The sequence below is a fragment of the Fringilla coelebs genome (assembly GCF_963513975.1).
Source record: "Fringilla coelebs genome assembly, chromosome: 18".
NCBI lineage: Eukaryota > Metazoa > Chordata > Aves > Passeriformes > Fringillidae > Fringilla > Fringilla coelebs.
The window spans coordinates 9,130,254-9,153,377 of NC_140044.1; the positions used below are offsets into that span (position 1 = coordinate 9,130,254).

At 49.9% G+C, this 23,124-nt stretch overlaps 1 protein-coding gene across 2 annotated transcripts; it reads right to left on the minus strand.

The window, feature by feature from the left end:
• Positions 1–462: 462 nt before the first annotated feature.
• On the minus strand, positions 463–19,062 carry SDC4 (syndecan 4; the record flags this gene model as incomplete). 2 transcript variants are annotated; one of them, XM_084218102.1, is made up of 5 exons in its annotated part: positions 463–2,958; positions 4,123–4,306; positions 4,535–4,587; positions 5,445–5,586; positions 18,913–19,062. In XM_084218102.1, 5 exons carry the CDS (start codon positions 18,985–18,987, stop codon positions 2,807–2,809), a joined length of 606 nt encoding a protein of 201 aa, XP_084074228.1. In that variant the 3' UTR covers positions 463–2,806. The 2 variants fall into 2 exon arrangements, with proteins under 2 accessions (XP_084074228.1, XP_084074227.1); XM_084218101.1 differs by lacking the exon at positions 18,913–19,062 and having other exon boundaries at positions 5,445–5,667.
• Between the last annotated feature and the right edge of the window lie 4,062 nt (positions 19,063–23,124).

Sequence of the window (23,124 nt, forward strand, 5' to 3'; positions counted from 1 at the left end):
CTGCAGCCACTGGAAGGCCTGCATTGGTCAAAGAGGGTTGGCTTGAAACTTGATTAAGCAAAACACCCAGTGCACTGCTTTAATTTGAGGGGACAGGCACAGGGGATGTGCCTTCTACCTTCCTCTGTTCCTCCTGCTCACAAGGGGACAGTGCTCTCAAAGCACCATCAGAGAACTGATCACGAGCAGCACACTCACCCCATGGCACTGTGCTGTGTCTGCTTCACTCGTCTGGAGGAGCTGAGCAGCTCCAGAGACCCAGGGCTGCTGGTCCTGCGGGAATCCTGCTTGGGTGAGGCACGGGAGGCAGCTCAGGAGCTGCTGACAAAGCCCCTTTGAGCTGCAGGCCACCGCACCGGGTCCCAGCCTGCCTCCCCCTCCGGTAACCAAGCAGTTACACAAACATTAGCTCCCAGTTATCCAGCTCCCAAAAGTAATTTCAGATCAGGAACAGTCCAAAAAGCCGGTTTTAGAAAGTACCATTTATTTGAGGGGAAAAAAAAAAAAAAACAAACAAAAAAACCAAAAAAACAACAAAACCAGTAACAGTGGAAAATCCCCAAGAGCAATTACACAAGAGAATCTGAATATCCCGAGCAGCAGCCACAGCTCCTGACTGCCTGGCAGCACTGTCCACAGGCAGTACAGCCCTCCCTCTCCTCCAGCCTCCTGTGAACTCTGTGCAGCTTTGAGAGCCTCCCAGAGCCCCCAGTTTCCCAAACACACTGGTACTGGGACTGAGTCACCCAGAGGAGGATCTCTCCTCTGCCCTGATGTCTCAACACACGTTCCTGCCTCACCCCAACAAGTGGACACATTTTGTTCTGTCTCCTCTCTGGATTTGGCCTCAAGCCTACAGCAAAGCCTCAGGAAGGAGGCTGCAGGAGCCATGCAGATTTCCATCCAGCCTTTCCAGCTGCCTGCTCAGGTGCTCAGTTTGGGGACCCACACACAGGTTTTTGTCTCACACCACGCCAGACTCGGAGATGCAGGGGGACCCAGCTTGCTCATGGTTCTGTAACACGTTCCTGGCACCAGGCACACATCACCCTTTGCTCTGGGGGACTGGGGGGCTGGTCCCACCCTCTGCAGAGGTAGGAGCCACCTACAGGGGATGTAGAAAGATCCAGAGCAGGGGAGTTCAGAGCCTGCCCCAATAAAAGCTCGGTGCCTCCCAGGCAGAGCTCAGATCCAGCCTTCCCTGAGGCAGGGCTTGGCACAGCACCACAGGGGACAGAAAGTTGTCACCTCCACCCTGAAGCTTCCAACAAGGGCAGCTCGAGGTGGGGATCTCTGCTCTGACTCTGTGCCTCCAGCCCAGCACATCCTGGCCACAGCTGTTCCCAGGAGCTGGACACAGCCATGGAGCCCCCAGCTCCTTCCCAAGCACAAGCCCCTGGTGCTCTACACAAGACATTGGACAAACAGCAGCACAAACAAGATCAAAAGCCTCTTACACACCACACCATAAGGCTGCTGAAGAATTAACTCCAGCCTTTTCATTCTCATCTGTTTATATCTCAGTAAAATATATAATATATAGCTCTATAGGACTGATTGTAATATATTACAGCCTAGAATTACTCCTGTCTTTTCCCTACTTCAATCATATTTATGCATCCAACTTTGCATACAGAAGTTATTGCCTTGAATTTGTAATTGAAATTCACAGAATAAAGCTTAAATAGTTTTCACAGAGACTCATAATTACATTAGTGTTTTACATAAAAAGGATAAAAGTTACCAAATGAGAAAGCAGCCATTTCAGAAACTATAAATAATTCTATTTTAAAAAATCCTAGAAAAGTTACGAGAAAACCATAAATATCTTTACCCTCTATAGTAGCTGTAGCTGCTGTAGAACTAGAAGAAACCTGTAACACTCTGTAGCTAACTCTGCTTCAGTTCAGAATAGGAATCACATAAAACAGCATCTCTAGAGAAATGCCCGGCCAAAGGAAACACAAAGGGATTGAAAAAATAAATCTGAGGAAATTAAAAAAGTAGATTATTTCTTTTATTATTTCAAAACAATTTCTACAAACTTTATATAAACATTAGGCTATTTTCTTTAAAATTTTGTTATAAAAAAATCCTACAAGCAATCCTTAAAAAAAGGTAAGAGACTGAAGGCAAGGAAAGGGTGCTGCCATAGCCAAACACAACTGGCTGTCCCGATTTCAAGGACTAATGACCCTTGCCTGGGGCCAGCAGGAAGAGACAGAAATCTCCTGGGGAAGACATTCCCATAGGCCCTTTATGGCATGCAGGGATATTGAGCCCTTGTGGGCCTTTTACTCCCTGATAAGGCAACATTATCTGTAGTGTAAGAGATTCATAAATAGTTCTCCACAAAAATGCTTCACATCAACAGCCTGCTGCAAGACATCTAGTAGCAAGATTTATATATAAAAAAAAAAAAGCCATCTTCTATAGAAGCAGCCAATCCCAGCACAGCACACTGGATGCAAACACATGGTGTTTGCTTCCATACAGTCTGGTTTGTGTTTATATACCCTCTATAAAACCAAGCAGAAAATTTGGCATCTTTATTCTTTTTACACTAACTCAGGGGGAAAAAAAATACACTGAGGTTTTTTTTCAGACTCTTTGTATTTCATTGGGCCCTTGTTAGCTGAGTGGGATGGGAAGGGTCACGAAGGAAGTTTGTTTTTTCTCAAAGTCACTTTGAAATTCAATCCAAAAAATAAAAAAAAAAAGCATTTGTTCAGCACATCTCATCTGAGGGCACAGTGTTTCAGTACAGTCTGCTCGTGCCTTGATGGGCACAAGGTGCTGCTGAGCTTTAGGCATAGAACTCGTTTGTGGGGGCTTTCTTGTAGATGGGTTTCTTGCCCAGGTCGTAACTGCCCTCGTCCTTTTTCTTCATGCGATAGACCAAGAGCAGGATCAGGAAGATGGCAAACAGGAGACCCACTGCTCCTCCTGCGATGAGAGCTGGGGAGGAAAGAGACTGGAATGAGCCTTGGACAACCCCAAACCACCCCTGCTCCAAGAGCAGCAGCCCCCAGAGTCACGTCCATGTGCCTGTCACTGGATCTGCTGGCACTGTCACCAACAGCAGATGTTACTGGGAAAGGCCAGGATTGCTCCCAGTCCAACCACAGAACAATCACATGTCCCACATTAACCAGTTTGAGCTAATCTCCCAGTTTAGTCCAAAAAAGAAATGTTGACAGAAGATGTTCTCCCTGTATAGAGACAGAACAAAAAAAAAACCACCCAAAAAAGCCCCACCACAACCCACAGGAAAGTGGTACAGCTCCAATCTGAATGCTTTGTTAGCAACGTGTGGGAGCACACCCTGGGGACTCTATTTCAATTCATCAACATCCAATTACCAGCACCACTTCCCTCAAAAAAAGAAAAAAAAAAATCAGAAAACCCCAACAACCAAAATCCACAAACCTGCAAAAAACCACTAAGATTTCCTCTCTCCTCACACCAAGCATGGCCACAAGACTTCACTGAAGTTTATTCCTTGTTGTGACACCTATTGCACTAAATCAGCTTCTTTGCTAAATGGTTTTGCAATCCACTCTTCCAGTCTCTTCTGACTTGTGTTTACACTTGGGCCATCAGGGCAAGTGCTGGAAGCAGCAATATGCTGGGGACACACCTCTCCCACACACTGAGGGGCAGGCAGCCACTTGGTTTTGCTCTGGACATTGGTACTCAGATTCCTACAGCTGACCACGTGCTGGAATCCCTTAGAGGGGATGCTTGGCTCCTGGCAAAGCTCAGGAAAGGCAGAACTTGGGCAGAGGTTGGAAGGAAAATGCCTGTGTTTGATATGAAACTCTGTGATGTCACTGCATTATGGCCAGAGACACCTCTTGCTGGGGCAGAGCAGCTGCCACATGAGTCAAGCCAAGAGTCAGCTGGCAGACACAAAAACAAGCTGTTTATCCCAGCAAAGACAGCAGCAGGCCCTGCTGATAAGGACTGGGAGGCAGAAGCCACCCTGCTACAGGCAGCCACAGAGGTAAAGCAACTCATTCCCCTGTCAGCAGGGAGCTGCTCCCCAGAGAAACAGGGAACAGCAGAAAGCCATTCTGATTTTCAGTATTAATGATTTACCAGCTCAAGGTGGAGTATTACCTGTAAGGACTTCTGTTCTCTCAAAGATGCTGCTGTTGGCTGTGCTTGCCATGGAGATCTTGTTGGACAGGTTCTCTTCCACAGCTACAGCTTTGTCTGGAATGATTTCATTGTCCACCATTGTGTTTTTCTTCTCACCTTCTATCTTCCTGCCAGTATCTCCAGGGATATAGTTGTCAGATATCTACAGAACACAGACAAACCACACCCATCAGCAAGCAGCACCCAGCCTAGCCACGGCTGAAACCAGGAGGGTGTGCAGGGAATAGAAAGTTTGCTCAGTGCATTACAAACACTCTGTGCCTGCTCATGCAGGTGGGATTTGTCTTGATGCCACATCCTGCAGGGCAGGAGGGTGTTCAGAAAGTTTCACAGACAGACCAGAGGAGCTACATGCTGCTTGAATACCTACCACAGGGGTATCCATGGTGGTCAGATACAAGCCATCTTCAGAGTCTGGGTAGTCTGCAGAAGGGGCAAAAAAAAAATAGAAAGGGCTCTCAAGATTTTACCTCATTACAGGATTCAGACACTTCCTGCAATACCAGCAACTGCACACATACTAGGACTCTTGTCCTCTACAATTCCCTCTTATCTACTAGCACTATTTATCATTGAATGACTTGGATTGCACAAGACCACGAGATGCAATCTTGAAACCAACACCTCTCCACTGGGAAGGATCTTCAGCTGGACCCATTGGCCCTGCAGAGCAGGTCTGCCACAGCTTCCAAGGCAATGCCAATGGAGGGCACTGCTCCCACCACCCACCCCTAAAGGATCCTTCACCAACCCTCCAGATCTGCCCAAACATGTCAGGCACCGATTGCAGCACCTGTTCTTTTGCTTTTAGAGAACAAATGTTCACATAAAGGGACACAGAGCTACAGAAACTGGTTTGGGCAGGGAGCTTTGCATGTCATAGAGAGTTCACTTGAACACCAGTTAGTTCTTTACCTTGTTTGGCCTCAACTGAGACATTAACTTTAAGCCTTTTAACACTGCCTCAACAATAGATTATTTTTTTAAAGTTTCTCAGCAGTTCTTTGGAGTTCAACAGGAAAAAGATCCAGCCAGCACAAGGCCTTTTCATTTGCAGCAAGACAAGCTTGGCTGGACTCCATCTGTCTTCCCTGAGTGATTCAACATCACAGCACCACTACTTTCACTGTTCCCATCTGAGTGATAGAGTCACAGTTTTCATCTCCACCTGACACTGTGGTTTCTCTGGAGCCCTGGCTGTGATTTAGCCCATCACTCAGGGGCTGGTGCTGAAAGAAATTTCACAGCAGCTGCTGAGGGAGATCCACTTCCCCACTTACCTCCTGACCCAGACGTCTCATCTATATCCAACCCATCAGAGGTTAAGTGAGGCCTGAATTCACCAATGTCTTCATCATCTGGCAGGTCCCCAGAGGCAGGGTAGTCCAGCCATCCAGCATCCATGGTTTCAGTTTCCCTCACCTGTAAATGGGGGTGGAAACATGTTAAATATGAAACAACACTCCAGAAGCATTTCACAGAAGGTTCAGAGCCTGAGCACATTACTTCCACCAGAAAAACATTAAATGCTGAATTTCCTCTCCACCAAAAGCATTATCTTTATCAGCTGAATTTCCCTAGAATTTCTCAAAACAGAAGTGAGAGCCAGGCTGGGAGGGGAATTTCCTGAGGGCTACAGACTGAAGAGGTTCACCCAAACACACAGGGTGAAAACATCACAACAGGATCTTGGTCAGGAGTTTGTGGCAAAGCATTTGGAAAGGCAGTACCTTTAGCTTGTGATAAGGGAGTTTGGAAGGACTTGTAATTCCCAGGAAAAAAGCCTGATGGGTGTAACACAGTTTTTTGCATAGCACCAAAGCTTCATGCCAAAGCAATTCCTCAACTCTTTATACTGAGAACAAGCCTATTTTATCACCCAAGGGTTAAAAGCTGGTCTGTCAGTCCAGCTGAACTGCAGTGCAACACAGGCTGAGTTCACGAGCACTGCTATCAATAATGACTTGCCTGAAGGAAGAGCTTCCCCTGCATCACCTTCTTTAGAAGCATGTAAACAAACAAACCCATAAAATATCTCCAGGATCCAAAGGCCCAAGGAGTGCAGCTCCAGCAGAAAAGCTGGAGAGCCTCCCAGATATCAGCTGTTTGCCCACAATGGCAATTTGCACACCAGAGCTCATTTGCACTTGGACCTTCAAGGAGCCACAAGCCCAAATCTCCTGCCCTCACCAAAGTTATGCAACTCCCCAGAACTATTTCTCCTCACCCCACAGCCCTGGGGCCAGGCCAGTGAGGGTACCACAGGTATGAGCTTTGTGGTTGCTCAACACCACCCCACAGACTCCAGATGCTTCCAGAGCCATGAAATCATCACCATGGAGGGGGGCTCAGCCCCTTCCCCCAGGCAAGAGGCACAATGCAGATGGACAGGTCCCTTAGCTGGGGGCTAAGCTGACAACATTCTTCTGTGCTGTCCTCACAGGACAACTTGGGAAGCCTTGACAAAGGTTTTGTCTAGCCAGAAGAGCATTCCATAGTCCTGCACAGCTGAGGGTTTTACTCAATACAAGACTTCCAGGCTACAGCCTCGATGGGGTGAGGAGGATCAGACACTGGTGGGGACACTTAGAGCTGGATGGCAGCACCACAGAGCCCTGAGCAGCTGGGCTCAGCCCCCTGCTCACCTGGCCAGGTGTGGCCCATCCCACAGCCCAGAGGTGATGAATTACATCCGCTATTGATCTCCAACCAAGGCAAACAATCGGCCACAAGCCATGTGTCAGCTTCCTCTGCCCCAGCCCCATTCCCCTGCCCACTGGCACACAGCACTGGCCACAAACAAGCACAAGATGTTCTCAGCTTGCAGCAGGAGCAGTAGCACTGGAAGCACTGGATGTGCTTTTCCTTGCTTATTGAGGCATTTTTGGTTTCCCCAGCAACCCCACTACAGGATAAGCAGATGAACAGCCCAGAGGGCATGAAGTGCTGAGGCCAGTTCTCCTCCCAGACCCCTCTCTCTGCTATGCCAAGCCTGGCACTAGATGCTGGGAAGGGGGCTGGGAGGAAAGTCAGCTTGGAAGGAATGCTCTCCCAGCCTGGAATCAGGCATTCCTAATGTTCTGGATCACTTGCTCCGAGGCAAATTCATTTCAAGATATGTGAAACCCAGCCACAGCCAGCCCTGCAATGGAAGCTGCTTGCCAGCAGGCAGTAGCTGTTCCCAGGGCAGCTCCTGGCCATTTCATGGAGGGGCAGGAGGAACCCAGTTCCTGGGGCTGGGGAGCACGTTTGCTGCAGATCCCAAGAGCCCTGCACCAGGCACGGACTGATGTTGGCAAGCGCTGTGCCCAGCCACACCCCAGTGCCAGCTCACCCTGTACTTCACCGTGAGTCACAGCCAGTAATGTCCAAGCAAGGGCAGCTCCAGAAAACCCAGGTTTAAGCCCTGGGGTGGCTGGACAGCCCACTGGCCTTATCAGATCAGCCCAGCCACGAGCTGAGTGGTGGCACACAGCCACAGCGATTAGTGCACGCTGTGGGCTGGCTATCAAAAACCCTATTTAAATCAGGACAGACAGTGTTTACCAGCAGGGCACATAGCAAGGAAATTACTGACTCACAAGCATAAATAAGATTAAATGGGAGCGTTCCCTGAGCTCATTCCTCATCATCCTCTTGAGCAAGGATGGGGAAGTTCCTGGAGGCCACAAGAACTCCTCAAACCATACAGGAAACTTTTCTTGTGGGCAGTGGCCTCACATGACAGGTTCATCCAACAGGGAAGTCCAAGGGCTGCTGGGCACCTCCACAATGACTCTCCAGGTTTAAAGGCATGTCCTTCTAGGAAGCAGCCCTGCCTGGGAGCTGGGGCACGGGCGGGCTGGGAAGAGTTAACACTGGAGTGCAGTGCTCACAGGGCAGGCACATTCCTCACATACACACCTGTGAGAGGGCACACAGACAGGCACCTTCACAGCTCTGGGGCTTCCCAAGTGCCACATAAAGAGCTCTCTGCAGTATTGTTTTAAAAAAGTACATCCCTTTCCAAGAGCACACAGTCCTCCCTGCAGCTCTGCTGCCTGGCGCAGAGGCACCACGGAAGGTGCCTGTACTTCCTCTGGCTTGCAGGCTGTGGCCAAGAGGGAAAAGCTCTGAGATGACCACAAGAGGATGGTCAGCCCTTGCCAAGTCATCCCTGGCCACATCCAGCTTAACACCTTCTGCAGCAGCCCTGCTCTGAGCCTGCCTCCCACCACCTGCTGTCCTGCACTGGAGCCAGGCCAGGGCTGGTGGGAGAGCCACAGCCCCAGCTCAGCCTGGCAGCTGAACCAGAGTCCTACAGTGAATGTGCTCCTCTCTAGGAGGGGTCTTTGCAAGAATCAACCTTTCCTGCAGGAGTCCAGTTCAAGGATTTCTTCCTCACGTTAAGCAGCTTTATCCCCAGTAAGCACGAAGGGAGATTAAACAGCAGAAGCTTTTCCTGCCTGCCAGTGGCAAAAATAAATAAATAAATAAATAAGAGTTTATTCCCTGCCAGACAGCCAGCACTTCAGGCACGTGAACTGTGAGTGCCATTCCTGGAAAAGCTGGGCACAGAGGCCTTATGTTTTGAGACAGGCTGCACTACTGGATGGGGCCAGACACTCTTAGCTCAGTGGAGGCACAGGAATAGCACCCCTGGGACCCCAGGCAGCCCTGCTGTGCTCCATCCCTAACTCATCCCACTCCATTTCGTGCTCCTGGGGTTTTCCCTCACAGCCCCAGAACACCACTCACCTCTTCTCAAAGCAAGATCAGCTGTTTACTGAGGCAGCAAGCAAAGATCTGTGCAATGGGTGAATTTCCCCAGCCACTGGTAAGTTCTGGGAAATAACAAACCCAGACAGCTCACCTGCCCCAGCCTACATGCCCTCACCACAGCCTTTGCAAACCCTTTCAAAAAAACCCAAATGGTGTTTTGGGGCAGAGACGAAGTTTTCCAAACATGGAACTGGTTTTTACAGCTGTCCTTTGCCTCTGATCAAACACAGAGTTCATTAAAAGCTCCTCTGAAGGGTCACAGCCAGCGAGCTGCAGAGGGAGTCAGACCTGCAGGGACTGGGGCATTCACAGTGCACAGAGCCCTTTATCAAGTTTATAATTTTGGCATGGAGACCCAGCGCTTGCTCCTGGCCTCCCTTCCCAGCACTGTGTACATAAACCTGGGAGTAAACAGGAACAAGGTGAAAGTCAACCTTTCCTAGACAAAGGCACATGGAGCTGGGCCAGCCTGGGGGGTGGCAGGAGAGGGCACAGAGCTGTTAACCCTGTGTGGCCTGCAGGGACAGGTAGCTGTCAGCTGCTCCCAGCGCTTCTCAGGCTCTGCACTCGGGGGCAGTGGCACAGATCACCTCACTTCACTGCAGCAATACACTGAATATCCTCCCCAGCCCCTGTGCTGTCACAGATGTCACCTCCCACCACAAGACACAGCTATCAGCATACCCAGGAACAACACCAGCAGCTGCAAGGATGCAGAGCTCTGTAAACCACAGAGCCCAAGAGAGGGGATTTCCATACAGTTCACTTCCACCCAGCTCTTGCAGGAGCCCACAAACCAGGAAGGTTTTAAAGCTCACACCAAGCACGTAAAAGAGCAGGGTTTAGGAGTGAGCTCACCCCCTTGATGCAGAAGAGCCACACAGCACTGGAACCAGGGCAGCTCAAATCAGGGTGAAACAGCCAAACAGAGCTGATCTCCACAGGAGGGAGGTGTGCAGTGACAACAGGCAAAGACTGCTCTACCTTCCCATCTGAATAAGCATTAAAAAACCTTATTAGAAGTGACATGAGCTTCCAGCAGAGGCAGTTCCTTCCAGACAAGTAAGGGAATGGTCTGTATTACCCCACAAAACACCCTTCACTCCCTTCCCTCACTCCATGCTTCAGCTCCATGTAAGGGAGAAGAAAATAAACACCCAAAAGTCATTTTAGTCCTGAGAGCAAAGCAAATATCAACATTTCAACTGAAGTCACACCTAACTCCCTTAACACACCAGCCACAATAAAATAATAATTAAAAAAAAAAATCCACTTGTGCCAGCCCCATGTGACCATGCCTGGAGGTACCATTTTACCACTCATTCCTGGTCAGTCTGTCCCACATAACTCGCAGCACACACGGCCTGCACTGGCCTTTGTGCCAAGGGACAAAAGTTAAACAGCTCCCATCCAGGCATATGTTTGCATTTGGTTGCATGACAGGATCACCTGAGGCTTCCAGACATAGTTAAATACCACCTTTGCTCCACACTTCCCAGGCAGTCCTAGAGCAGGGCCAGCCTTGCCCATCTCCCCCGACTGCCCAGCACTCCCACCACAGTGACCCAGAAAGGTAAACCCATGAGGAAAGGTGAAATCAGAGTGGAGCACAGCCCAGGGCTGGCAGGCAGCCCCAGCAGTTACTGCACAGTCTGTGCCCCTCACCAAAGAGGGGAAAAGAATTTTTTATAAATTGTTCTCAGTAGCAAAAAAAGGGTTTTTCTTAACAAGACAGCAGAAGCACCAGGCAGGCTGGGGAACTGCTCGGCTGGTTAGAGCATCACTTATTCCAGGTGAGCTCAGTGCCTGTCCTAGCAGCTCTGCATCTCCCAGGGTGCTCACCCTCCACAGCCCACGTGCAGAGGGCACATCCAGCCCCATCCCAGCCCAGCCTGGCCCAGACCCTGGGTGATTCTTTAAGCCCTGTGGCCACAAGCAGCTCCCGGGGGCTCATGTGGCAGCAGAGCCATAATCCCCATGACAGTGACAGTAATCCCGGGCTCTGCAGAGCCACTCGCTGTCCCCTGCAGCAGGGATGAACCCTCCCAGGCCCTGCCTGCTCAAAATAGGCTTCCTTGCACTCACAAAGTCAAACCTCAGCTACCTTTGAGCTGCTGTGCTCCTGCTGACACACAGCCTGTTCCCTCCAGCCCACGCCACGCATGGCCACGCTGCAGGAGCAGGAGGACAGAGAGATTAAAAAGGAATGAACTCTTGTTTAACTGCTTTTGCCTGATTATCAGCCAAAAGCAAAGCCATAAAGATCGAGCCCTTTGCCAGACAGGCACATGCTGGGATATGTTTACTGCAATGGTGGCAAAAGAGCTGGTCTAAACACTCAGTTCCCAGCTCCACACTCAGTTCCCAGCTCCAGAGCCCAAGTGGGAAGGAGATGACTGCTCCCCACTCCAGCTCAGGGAGATAAAGCTCAGCAGACAGTTGCAGATGGCTGTGTGTCCATCACTTGCCCTGAAGCAAGTGAAGAAAGCTTGGAGGAAGAAAGTTTGGCTGTGTGTCCATCACTTGCCCTGAAGCGAATGAAGAAAGTTTGGAGGAAAACTACATGAGGAAAAAGCAGGAGCTCTCATGTGACTCAAGAGGAAAACAATTGTGACAGACATTTCACGCCCCTGAAGGGCTCTCCCGGTCACAGGCCATGATACACGCCTAGTTCATAAAGAGATTAGATTTTTTTATGGTATTTACAAACCTAATCATAAGTGGTTCATATGCTTCACTGTCCAGAGCTCAGCTCAGAAGCTGGAAAAATTCTGTTCAAAGCTTAAAAAAAGGAATTCAGTTTTTCCAGCTCACAACTGACTCTGAGTTGCCCATGTCTATAAACATTTCTATTGCATCCTTGCCAGTGGAAGAAAAAAGGATATAAATGCCCCAGCAAAACAGCTTTTCCATCAAGGATGATTTTTCATGCTGACACTTCAAACTTGGATATCTCACATGTCACACTTCCCCCGCATGCCAGGAAGAAGCCTGCCCTCACTGCCCTTTCCTAGAATACAGCTACACCCCAATGCTTCCCCGAACACGCACACAAGCAGAATTTCCACTTGGCAAGAAATCTCTGACGTGCACTTTTGGGATCTTTCTGCTCCCCCATGGCAGAGCGTTAGCAAAGCTCAGCCAGGCAGACACCCAACTTCAAAGAGTGCCCTTCCTCTCTAGCTCACCATGCAGCTAATCTCAGCTTGTTTGTACAGTCAAGATTCCCAACGCTGTGCCCTACAAATGCTTCCCCTCCCACCATCCATTTTAATCTAATCAGAAGTAGTAGCCCAAAGATTTAGGCTTAGCCCAGGCTGTTGAGCCCTGCCAGCACAGTTATGCTATTTCAAACCCTGCTCTGCTGGCACAGGTGCCAGCAAAGAACAGCAGCAGGGGAAGTTATCGCCACAAAAGCACTCCAGACAGTGGAGTGCTGCTGCTACGCTATCAGCCATACCCGTGTGAGCATTTACACAAACAAACATTTCAACAGCAGGGATTTTCCTGGCTAGCTGCAGCCCCACAGGCTGGGTTTTCAGCGCACGGGGCTCGGTGGGGATTTTTTGGTTTGTTTCTTCACAAAGACCTTGCCTACTTCTGGCTTGGCTTGGGCCCAGAAGGCAGCAGACACAGCACGTGCTATTCGGGATAATACAGCCGCACTTCAGGAAACCTGTCACTTCCAGAAGCAGTTTCCTCCCTCCGAGGGCTCTGAACTCCCAGTCAGGTTCCTTCCCCTCTCGGAGCAGAGGGTGAGCAACCAGCAGGAGTTTCCCAGCCCTCCCTGACCACATCTGTGCTCCCACAGAGCTGAGCAGAGGGACCCAGGCACTGTTTTGGTCACTCCTTCCCGGCGCTGCAGAGCCACGCTGGGCTGGACGAGCGAGTCTGTGAGCAACCAACACGCAGGACCTGCTCCTCGTACTCAGCCTCAGGAAATTCGGAATTAGCGCCAAGAACAGCCCGCACATAAACAGTCTCCTGCAAGATCCTGGCTCCAGACTCTGCTTCACTGCACACTGAGGAATTGCAATAAATATTTACCTCGCCGGGGAACAGAATCTTCCAAGCAAAAGCTCCTGACATCAGTAAGGGGCTGTATTTCCATTTGGAGGAGAGTAGGAGCTTCTCTGTTTTTAAAGCAGGACATTAGTCCACTAAAGCAGCTTCTGCCACCCTCCTAGCACCACAGCAGGCAGGATCTGCCCTTCCACCTATGGGTCTCACTCCTCTCCAGGCCAGCACAGCAGCACACCTGCTGGAAGGTGCCTTCCTCCAGCCATACTCATCTCAGTCACTCTGCCTTCTGCACAGAGATTTCTGGCTCCTGGGCTGTGCAGGCCACTTCAGCACAAGTCCAAGCACTTTCACAGTCATTAATACACATTAGCATTGCTTTTCACTGCTCTAGTTTGGCTGTGGCAGCAGCTAAAGGGCAGGAGGCAGGGTTAGCCTCGCAGCAAGGTAAGTGGGGCAAGGCCACATCTCTTTGTATTCAAGTTTGACAGCAGCACAGTTTTAGAGGAACCGTGGTGAAGATACCTTTTTCCCTTCAGCAGCTAAGGCAGAGCAACATCAAGAGAGAAATGCTTCCCATGGAAGGCTTTGCTTTCCCTGACAGAACAGGATTTGTTTAAGCAAGAAGCAGCCGTGGTTTTGGTTGACATAAGACCAGCTGCTTGGGTAACAGTGCTATGGGTCTTCCCAGTCTCCTTCCTGCCCCAAGGAGTGTCTCCCTGAGATTTTAATTAACTGCTTTGATTTTTAAGTTATCCCAATAATTTGTCTAACGACAGCCTGTTGGCATTTCACAAGCAGAGTCTCAGCCTCAAAGGATTTAAGGATAAAATTGACAAGCATGCGTATTTCCAGCAAAAATAAAGACTTTTACAAGAAGCACACTTTTCAAGTCAGCCAGCCTTCAGAAACTGAGAGGGACACAGCTATGTATTGCATGCTTTCCCCTCCTACGCTGACATTTTCTCCAGATTCAGGATTAAGTATTTAACCCCCTCTTTTAAGACTTTACGCTCCTTTAGCTTGCTCTGAATGCTTTCAGTCATTTCAGATAATACTGCTGCTTTCCTGTCTCCCATGCAGCTCTTGTTTCCAACAGTACCTGCCTGAAAATGAAGGAACCACAGTGCTGCCAGAGCAGTTACAGCTCCCCAAGACAGGGCCATTTTCTGGTCTGCCCTTGCCAACACCAACTCAGCTGCTGGCAGCAGTCACATGGCAGAGCCCGACAGCTTTTCTGCCCACCAAAGCCACAACCAGATTAAACAGGAGGCAGCAGCTCGGTGCCAAGGGCAGCACAGACCAGGTGCCAAGCAGCAGCACCAGTTTTGCCTGTCACCCCTTTTCTAGCCCCAGAAGAAGAGATCCACCTCCGCCTCAGATGTCTGAGTCACTGCTTTGGGTAAGGGGCCAGGGCCGTTACTCAGAGGTGACAGCAGTGTCCCCGGGAGCTGGGATGCCAAGCCAAGTGCCAGAAACCTGAGTCAGAGCATGACTGCTGCAAGTCAGGGCAGCAGAGCTGGTCCTGGGATCAGCAGCATTTACTGGACAAACATTCAGGCACACGCTTAAATACAAAAAAGGTAAGTCTGAACTAACCCAGGAGCACAGCCCTAACTGCTCGTTAGGGTAGGATCTTTTACAGCCCCTCGGAGCAGAGGCTTTTTACAAGTGAAACTCTTTAACTAGGCTGCCCTGTCTATTCAGAGCCACCAAGCCCAGTCTCATCACAAGAGTCTCATTCTAGTGCAAATCATTTGAATCCTTAATCTCGAGCATTTGCATTCCAGCGAGTCTCAAACAAACAGCCACACATGCTCCTCAGCAGCAGCCCGGAGGTCAGGCGTGTGCAGGGCTTGTCCCCTCGGTTCTGTAGTGCTTCAACTGCATCAGCTTCTCCTTTGAGGCTGCAAAAGCAGCACAGCCCGGCTGTTGTTACAGGGCATAAAGGAACAGGATGTACTGAGCAGAGGGGGAGCATGCAGCTGCAAGACCTAAGAGCAGGCTCAAGAGGATAAATGTGAACTCAAGAGCTAGGAAGTGTTTTGAAGGATGGATGCTGAGTTTAGTCTGGCCCAAGTGATAGCTGGGGAGCTCTGCGGGATCACAGAGCCATGATAACTTCATCAAGTCATCTTACAAGTCAACCCAAGTAATTTACATGGCAGACTGTGGAACCACAGCTACCATGCCACCCTTACAGGTACAGATACTATCAAAAAAAAAAAAAAAAAGCTTTAAACCTAAGTCCATCAATCCATTCATTTGAGGAAAAAGAATTTACACACAAAATATAACACAGCCTAGTGGTAACTTATAGTCAAGGGGATTCAAGCAACCAGGATATTTCTAACAGAGCATTTACCAGCACCAGGAGTCAAAAGGGAAGGAAAAGCAGCTGTAGGAGCTGTGCTGAAGCCTGCATGCTGAGCAGCAAGACAGTGTTCCCCACCCCCCCCATCATTGGAAAGTCAGGTTAGCAGCTTCCAGCTTGTGGTGGAAGTGCAACACACACATTTTGAAAAGGCAGTATGGCACTACAGGAAAATCATGGCAAACATTAGGCTCTAGTTCAGGCATTTGAGAGCAAATGGCCTCCCCAAGCCATTCAAACAGCTTAAGGCAATAGTACAGCCATTAACAGAGGATTGGAAGGGAAGGAAGAGGGGAAGACACATAGGAAAAACATTTTCCCTGTTGCTGGACTGGAAGCAGGATCTCAAAGTGCTGAGACCTTGGGAGAGAGCAACCAGAGGGGCAGGAAAGAGAGCAATCAGGTTGGCTAACAGCCTTTACTTCCCAGGGCGAATCTCTCTGGTATCACAACTCTGAGAAGTACCAAGTTCAGCCCCAGTTTGCCTCTTGCGTAAGATGTTCAGGAAAGCTCTGAAGCACAGGAAAGCACTCTCCAGCACGGGAGCTGGCAGCACTTGGGACAGATGAGAGCTGGGCAGCAGTGCTGTTCCCCTGACTGTGCCCCAGGTGCTGCAGGGTGACTGTTCCTACCCACGGGAACCTCCACATCCAAGGTGCTCAGCTGCGGAGGGATCGAGCAGCCCTGCACGGTCCCACCCCACCCCAGGAGTTGTGCATACAGGTCAAGAAAGTACAAGGTACGAAAGAAGTTGTTTTATCCTACACATTACTGTCATTTCATCCCAACAACTATAGGTTTGTCTTCCAGAAGTCATGAGCTCCTTCCCCTTAAGGGCTGAGGGACATTGCTTCAGACACTGTCATTTTGCTGCTCTGTGTTTTAGGGAGACTGAAGCAAAGCAGAGATTTGCTCTAAATGCGAACATGGCAAGTGAAGGTAAAACAAAGTAAAACATGCAGATAGCAATGTCTTGATTTGATTGGGAGGGACAGATGAGAAACTGGGCAAAGATTAGAAAGAACAGGCCTCGGGGATCAATGGCAGCAGGACAAGCCAAACCGGTTTAACATTAATAATGCTGCACTACTTTCCAAACACAGCTATCATCAACAAGACACCAGCTTTGCCAATCAGGAGGCCTCTGAGCGTGATTGCTTTAAACCAGCAAACAGTGCCCGCAAACAGCACGAAGCCTCCCCCACCTCTCCCTAAGCAATCCTCTGCCAGCAGCTTTGGGTTGGATTTGTGTTCCTCTGTACTGCTGAGGACACACAAACACGATGTGGTGCTGCATGAAGACTTTTGCTGCAGAGTTCAAGGCACAAAAGTAGGACAACTGCAACGAGCCTGCAGCCCACTGGCACTGCTACAGCCCTGCTGGGCTCCAGGCCCTTCTGCAGCCCAGACCAACTGAGCAGAGCCCGAGCCTGCAGCAGAGGGAATACCCTCACCATGGGAGAGCAGCCCCTGCTCACCCCCTGTGCTGCCAGGGGCACTGCTGGAGGCTAAATGCACAGGGAAAGCTCAGTCACTCTGCCCCAGCAAGGCAGACCTCACGTCCTTTGTTAACTCCACCAACATCTTGGATGCATTGGTGACTTTGTCCATCCCCCCTCAAGCATCTTCTGCAGGAAGCCCATCCTTGCACAGCACAGAGGGGAGCATCCTGCCCACGCATCCTTTGCTTTCCAAGGCACTCAAGCGGAGAGGGCTGGGGACCACCTGGTGACATCAGGCATCAGCTCCAGCCCCCCGGCCCCAGGGGAAGAAGGCAATGTTCTCACACAAAGCTGCGGGGCTGTTGTAACACAACCCACCCACCCAGAGCCTGAGCTCAGACGTCACACTGAGGCACTTCAGTCGTATTCCCCACCCTCTTACACATCCAGGATTGCTTCACATGGAGAAATCCCATTTACACCAGAAAGCTGCTCAAGGGGAAAAGAGCCAAGGCACTTTTGTTTGTACAGGCTTGGAGAAATATTCAAGCACCGAATCACTCTCAACATCCATGCTCTTACATAAGCACAAGAAATACAATCCCCATCTTGTTAAGAAACAGCTACCTGTCTTCACCCTGCCCGCACAGAAAAACCAAGAGCCACATGCTGTGCAGCCCTGCACGTTTTGGCAGTGCTATTAAAAAAAAAATATGGGAGGAGTGCCAGCAGAACTCTCCCAAACCGTGTGTCATCCTTGTCTCCTCCCCTGTAACCCAAACAATTTGTTTGGATTAGGCTTTATAGTAGGCCAGTGTTACTTCTCAAGTGTACACTCAATCTTAGGTAGCTTAAAAGACATGGATAAATATTCCACGTAAGTTCTATATAAGTATTTACCGACCACATCTGTGCAAAATTTGTTGTCTTTGCAGAAACCCGATGCTCGCAGACCAGTCCAGTCTCCAGGGACACCAAGTTGCTTTTCATACCAAACATGGTCAGTGCAACTTCCAGATGCTGTCTGCCCCAAAGATTTGCCCTACTAGTTTGGGCCAGTTCCCAAACGACCGATTCACGTGCTTAATGGCAGGGATAAACACACCAGATTAGAGTAAAGTGGATTTGGGCTGCTTGGTTTTAGAGAGTAGCTGACAATTACAGATGCTGATTGTAGAGCAGGAGTCTCCCACAGAGAGCAACCCCCAGCCCCGTGTCCCTACAAGAAAGCGGCAGAGCTTTATCAGTTCTGATCTGGCCACCCAGCCATCAGTCCAAAACAAACCAATGTGGATGATTAAATCTACTTTGGGAATCCCTGATCTCCTGCAGTTACCTTAATCTCAGCAGCTCTTTCACACTAACAGAGGAATCTGCCCCGATTGCACTATCAGCAAGATGGTCACACACAAAAACAAACAAACAGCAGGGAAACCAGAATGCCCAGATCTCTGCTTCACCAGAAGACCCCACACGTGCCGGCTTGAAAAACATCCAAACGCTCCCCCTCACTGTACGTTTACGAGATTTTTAAACCCTCCACGGTAATGCATCATTTTCACTCCCATGTGGACGCGAGGAAGGTTTGACAGACACAGAAAGACACCAGGTACCAGCACAACCAAACTCAGGTAAGGCTGGAAAGCCTATCCAGGTACTGCAACGCATCCAACCCACCGCACACGCACAGGGGAAAAAAAAAATAATAATTACAGGACTTTCAGGACCAGAAGTTGAAGATTAAAACTGTAATGGAGAGCGGCTCATTTCCAGCAGGTAGCCGGGTGCCCTGCACTGCCGCAAGCGCAGCACCCTGAGCGGGGCAGAGCGGGATACGTGAGCAGCGGCACAGCCCGGGGACAGCGGGGCACCGGGCACGGCCGGGCCGGCGCGACGCTGCCGGAGGAAGCAGCGCCCGAGCCAAGGGAACCGGAGGAAGAACGGGAACAGCCCTACTTCGCCCACCCTTCCCTTTCCCCGGAGAAGGGCAATCGGCGGGGCCGGACCGCCCGGGGGGCAGCGGGGACACCGGCTCTCGGGCTGCTAGCGAGCGGCCCCCGCGGTCAGCCATCCCCCGGGCACCGGGAGCCCTTCGCTGCCGGAGCAGAGCCTCCCCTTTCCCCGTGTCCCGCGGGGCCCGGCGGCACTCACCGACTCGGCGGCGGCGGCTCGCAGGAGGAGGCCGAGCAGCAGCGCGGCGCGCAGGGGGACGCGGGGCAGCGGCATGGCTGAGCTGGGCTGTGCCGGGACACACGGAGGGACAGCGGCAAGACCGACCGGAGCGGGCTCTGGCCGTGCCCTCCTGCCGCCACCGCCCTTATAGGGCCGGCTGAGCGCACGGGGCGGAGCGGGGCTGTACCCCCGCCCCGCCCCGCCGGGAATGCCCCGCACCGACACCGGGACTGCGAACTACCGACACCGACACTGGGGACACTGTGGGGCTGACGGCGGGGGGACACGGAGGGACCCGGCCCCGCAACCCGCTGTGCACGGCCGGGACCCCCGCACTGCCCGCGGCCGCCGTCACTGCGTATGGGGAGCGGGGGAAAGGAGGAAGGGAAAGGAGAAAGGGGCAGGGGGAGGAAAAGGGAGGGAAGGGGAAAAAGGCAGGGAAAAAGAGGTCAGGAGGAAACGAAAAGAGAAAAAAAATGGGAAAGGGGAGGGAGAAGTGAAAAGGGGGGGAAAAAGGCAGGGAGAAAACGAAAAGAGGAAAAAGATGGGAAAGGGGAGGGAGAAGTGAAAAGGGACAGGGAAAGGGGGAAAAAGGCAGGGAGAAAACGAAAAGAGGAAAAAGATGGGAAAGGGGAGGGAGAAGTGAAAAGGGACAGAGAAAGCGAAAGGGGGAGAAGAAATGAAAGAAGGGGGGGGAAGGAAAAAGGGGAAGGGAAAGCGGGGGTAAGAAGGAGGAAAGTGGGGGGAGCGGGCACCCAGCATCCGCTTTAGCAGCATTCCACAAGTGACGGTGTCACATTTACAGAAAGCCCTGTCCCTGGCAGCGTGTCGCCGCCGCGGTTATCTGGCGGGTGTTGCATCACTCGGGGATGGAACGCGAAACCGCTCCCTCAGTCTTCTAAGTAAGCGGCAAGCTCAAAAACCCGCACTGATAAAGGAGGCGGAAAAACCCAAGAGCACAGTTTAACTATTTCCGTTTCTCTTCTCCCGTTTGTAACTTTGCCTGACCACAAGAATTTGCTTGGCAATATCTATTTCAGCCCCCTAACCCACCTGAAACACCATAACAGTACAGCCCTGTACTCATGCTGCAGCCACATCAAATTTTCACTTGGGTTTCCAGCGTTTTTCCTCTGGTTGGTAGAGAATAAAATATTTTCTTAGCAGGGAAGCATAGCATAGCATATGTGCCATGATCCCACCTGCCAGGTAAGCATGTCATCTCCTCTCTGATTCTCAGCCTCCTCCAGCACTACAACATTACCTGAGAGAACTTGTAGCCTTCCCCCTGTCCCACCTCCAACGAAAAAGATCCCTAAAGTGAAGCAGCTTTTCCAGCTGCCTGTTCCTTTGGGAATAAACAACTGCAGAGGGTGTGAGCTGAGATCCATTTGTGTCCTCAGTGTTTACTAGCACTGTGCCCAGGCACATGACCGCTGGCAGGAGGGATCCGTGCTGAGCTGGCTGTGGAGCCTGTTGGCATAATATGAAGTGACAAGGGGCACTGCTCAGGGCTTTAAAAAGTAGTTAAGATCTGAAGACAGCACACATGTGGGTAATGGTAGGAGCCAACCTGGAATAGGCTGTGGGGGAGTTTGCTGACCTGCTCTGCTCAGGACAGCCATGTGTCACTAACCCTTCAGCTCACCTCAGTATCCAAGGCCATCAGGGAGGGATTTGTGCTGTGGGTTGGGTAACTATCCTTCCTTATTACCCTCACTTCATCACACAAAGGAACTGATAAAAATCACTGCTGGTGCAGCCAGGGAGCCCAGGTCTCATAAAAGTCCAGCTTTGGACACTCAGCAGAGGTGGGGAGCAGTAGATGATGCAAAGAGTGGTGGTCCATACCATGACATCTGCCAGACAGGAGCCAGCCTCAGCAGCACAAGGTGGCCAGAAGTACTACATGCCCTCAAACCCTCTAAATGCCACCTGTATTTCTGTGCATGTGGCCATGACCTCTCTACACATCCTTCCAGACAAAGCAGCCACCACAAAGATGCTTTCAAAACCAGCTTTCTGTATTGTGGCTACAATTATTTCTCACTCACCTGTTAACTTCCTCTCCAAACAAGCACAATATGCTGAGCTCCTGGTAATCATACCCCTCAACCCATACTCCTTCCACCAAAAAATCCCCTTGCATGGCACAGGACAGTGTTTTCCCTCCCAGGGAAGTTCTGCTGTGATAGGATGGAGAGGAGTCAGTCTGCCCGGCCTGGGGACCACACGCATTGTCCATCCATCTCACACCTGCATGCACAATCCTTCAGGCAAACTGATCTTGGGTTCTGGAAACAGAAGAGAAAATTAAACTAAAACCTAATGTACTTTTCAACCTTGAGAACAAATTCCTGTAACTTTACTGATGACATTTTTAAAATGCATTTTGTAGATCCACCTCCCTTCCTCACACACACAGAAACGTTCTGTGACTGTATGTCAAGAGAATAAGAGGAAATGCAGTCATAAAAATCATAATATGATTCTAAACTCATGCCATAAAACAGCTGTCTTCATTTTGCCTTTCAAGTGTTTCCTTTCGAGACACTGGCATTCTCCTCTCTGGAATAATGCAGAAAATCCGTGGGTATGTGACACTCTGAGAAAGCAATAGGACAAATGGGCCCAGAGAGCAAAAATGCACCACTGAAATGTCCTTTCCTGAAATTTCACCACGAGGGAGAGAAGCAGAAGCAAAATAAAATGCATGTTGAGAAACACATTTGTTCTGGGCAATGAATTCTCACATTCAAGGTGTGTCAGTTGCATTCTCCATTAATATGTAATAAAAATTACAGCTGGCAGAGAAATAACACAGGCTGGCCACCATTGCTCCTAACCTAGTGAAGGATTACCTAACCCTCATGTTGAAAATCGAAATAAACAGCTGTCAGTTACCAACACAACACAAACATGCTGGAAGTGGAATGGAGTGTCCAAATACCACACATTTGGAGGGTGAAGGGAATTGCACTTTTACATGGCACATCAAGAAATGTCCAGATTGTCTTGAGAAGGACACACACAAGATCCTTTAAACAACTCAATCATAAATTCTGTTGCACTAATCAGGAAAAGAGATTCTTCAGCCAAGCTCAGCACAGTTCCTACACGCAAATTTTAAAAAAGAGCTTACAGCAGGATTCTCAAGCAAGAAGAAACCTTAAGTAGAGTTTTTAAAAATCCCAACTTCCAAAGTCTATTCAATACACTGAACTCTTTGGAAAAACACACCTGCACACCACATGGGTAGAAGAAGAGTGACTGAAAACTCTCATCCCATGGTTTGAGCCACTTAATGTTGAATTATTCTGGAAATGTGTACTCTGAACCTTGCTGTCCCTTTAGCAAAGGTGAGCTTAGCACAACTCCTACCTTCCAGTCAAGAGGGAAATGAACTCCAGCAAAGGTCATTCAGACAGCACCACCCTTTGTACACCAGCTGGTAAAATACAGACCACCTAAATAAACAGCTTCCTGTTTTAGGCAATGATTCCTGGGGAGGAAAACAGTACCCTCCTAGACTGCTATTGTTTATGTAAGGAATCTGTGGCTAAATAGGGTTTTCTTTTCCTGCTCTCCTGATAAAGAAGTGACCACAATAGTTTCATGTGATCTGGGTACACCCTCAAGTCATCAGCTGTGTCCTGAGTATCGCCACTTCTCCTTCCACCTGCTGCTCTTCAGAACACACAGGTGGCACACACAGAACAGTCACTGCTTAAAAAGGATGTTCTAACCAGAAATCAGGAGAGCAGCACTCGCTGAGGCACCCTAGAAATCATGGTCTTTGTGTTTCAACATCCTTTTCCTCTTTAACATGTTTCCTCCACAGCTGTCCCCAACTTTTTGTTTAAACAAAAGAGGAAGAAAAGAGAAATTAAGAAAGATGTTCAATCTCCCAATACTGTTTGCTTTCCAGGTCCACTTTAAATCTTATTCACAGAGCAGGAGAGGGGGGCAAGGCACATTGTAGGGAGAACACCCTATTTTCCAGGAAAAGGACACAGTCCCCTAGGCTGAAGCAATCTGGAGAGGAGAGAGAGCAGGAACAAACAAACATGACCATGAAAGATGCTGTCACAAAGTCAGACAGGAAACAAGTTCACAAACTGTGCTGCAGCTGAGTCACAGCACAAATGTCTTTGTCCACAGCCCTTACCCGTGTCCATATGGGAACTCTGC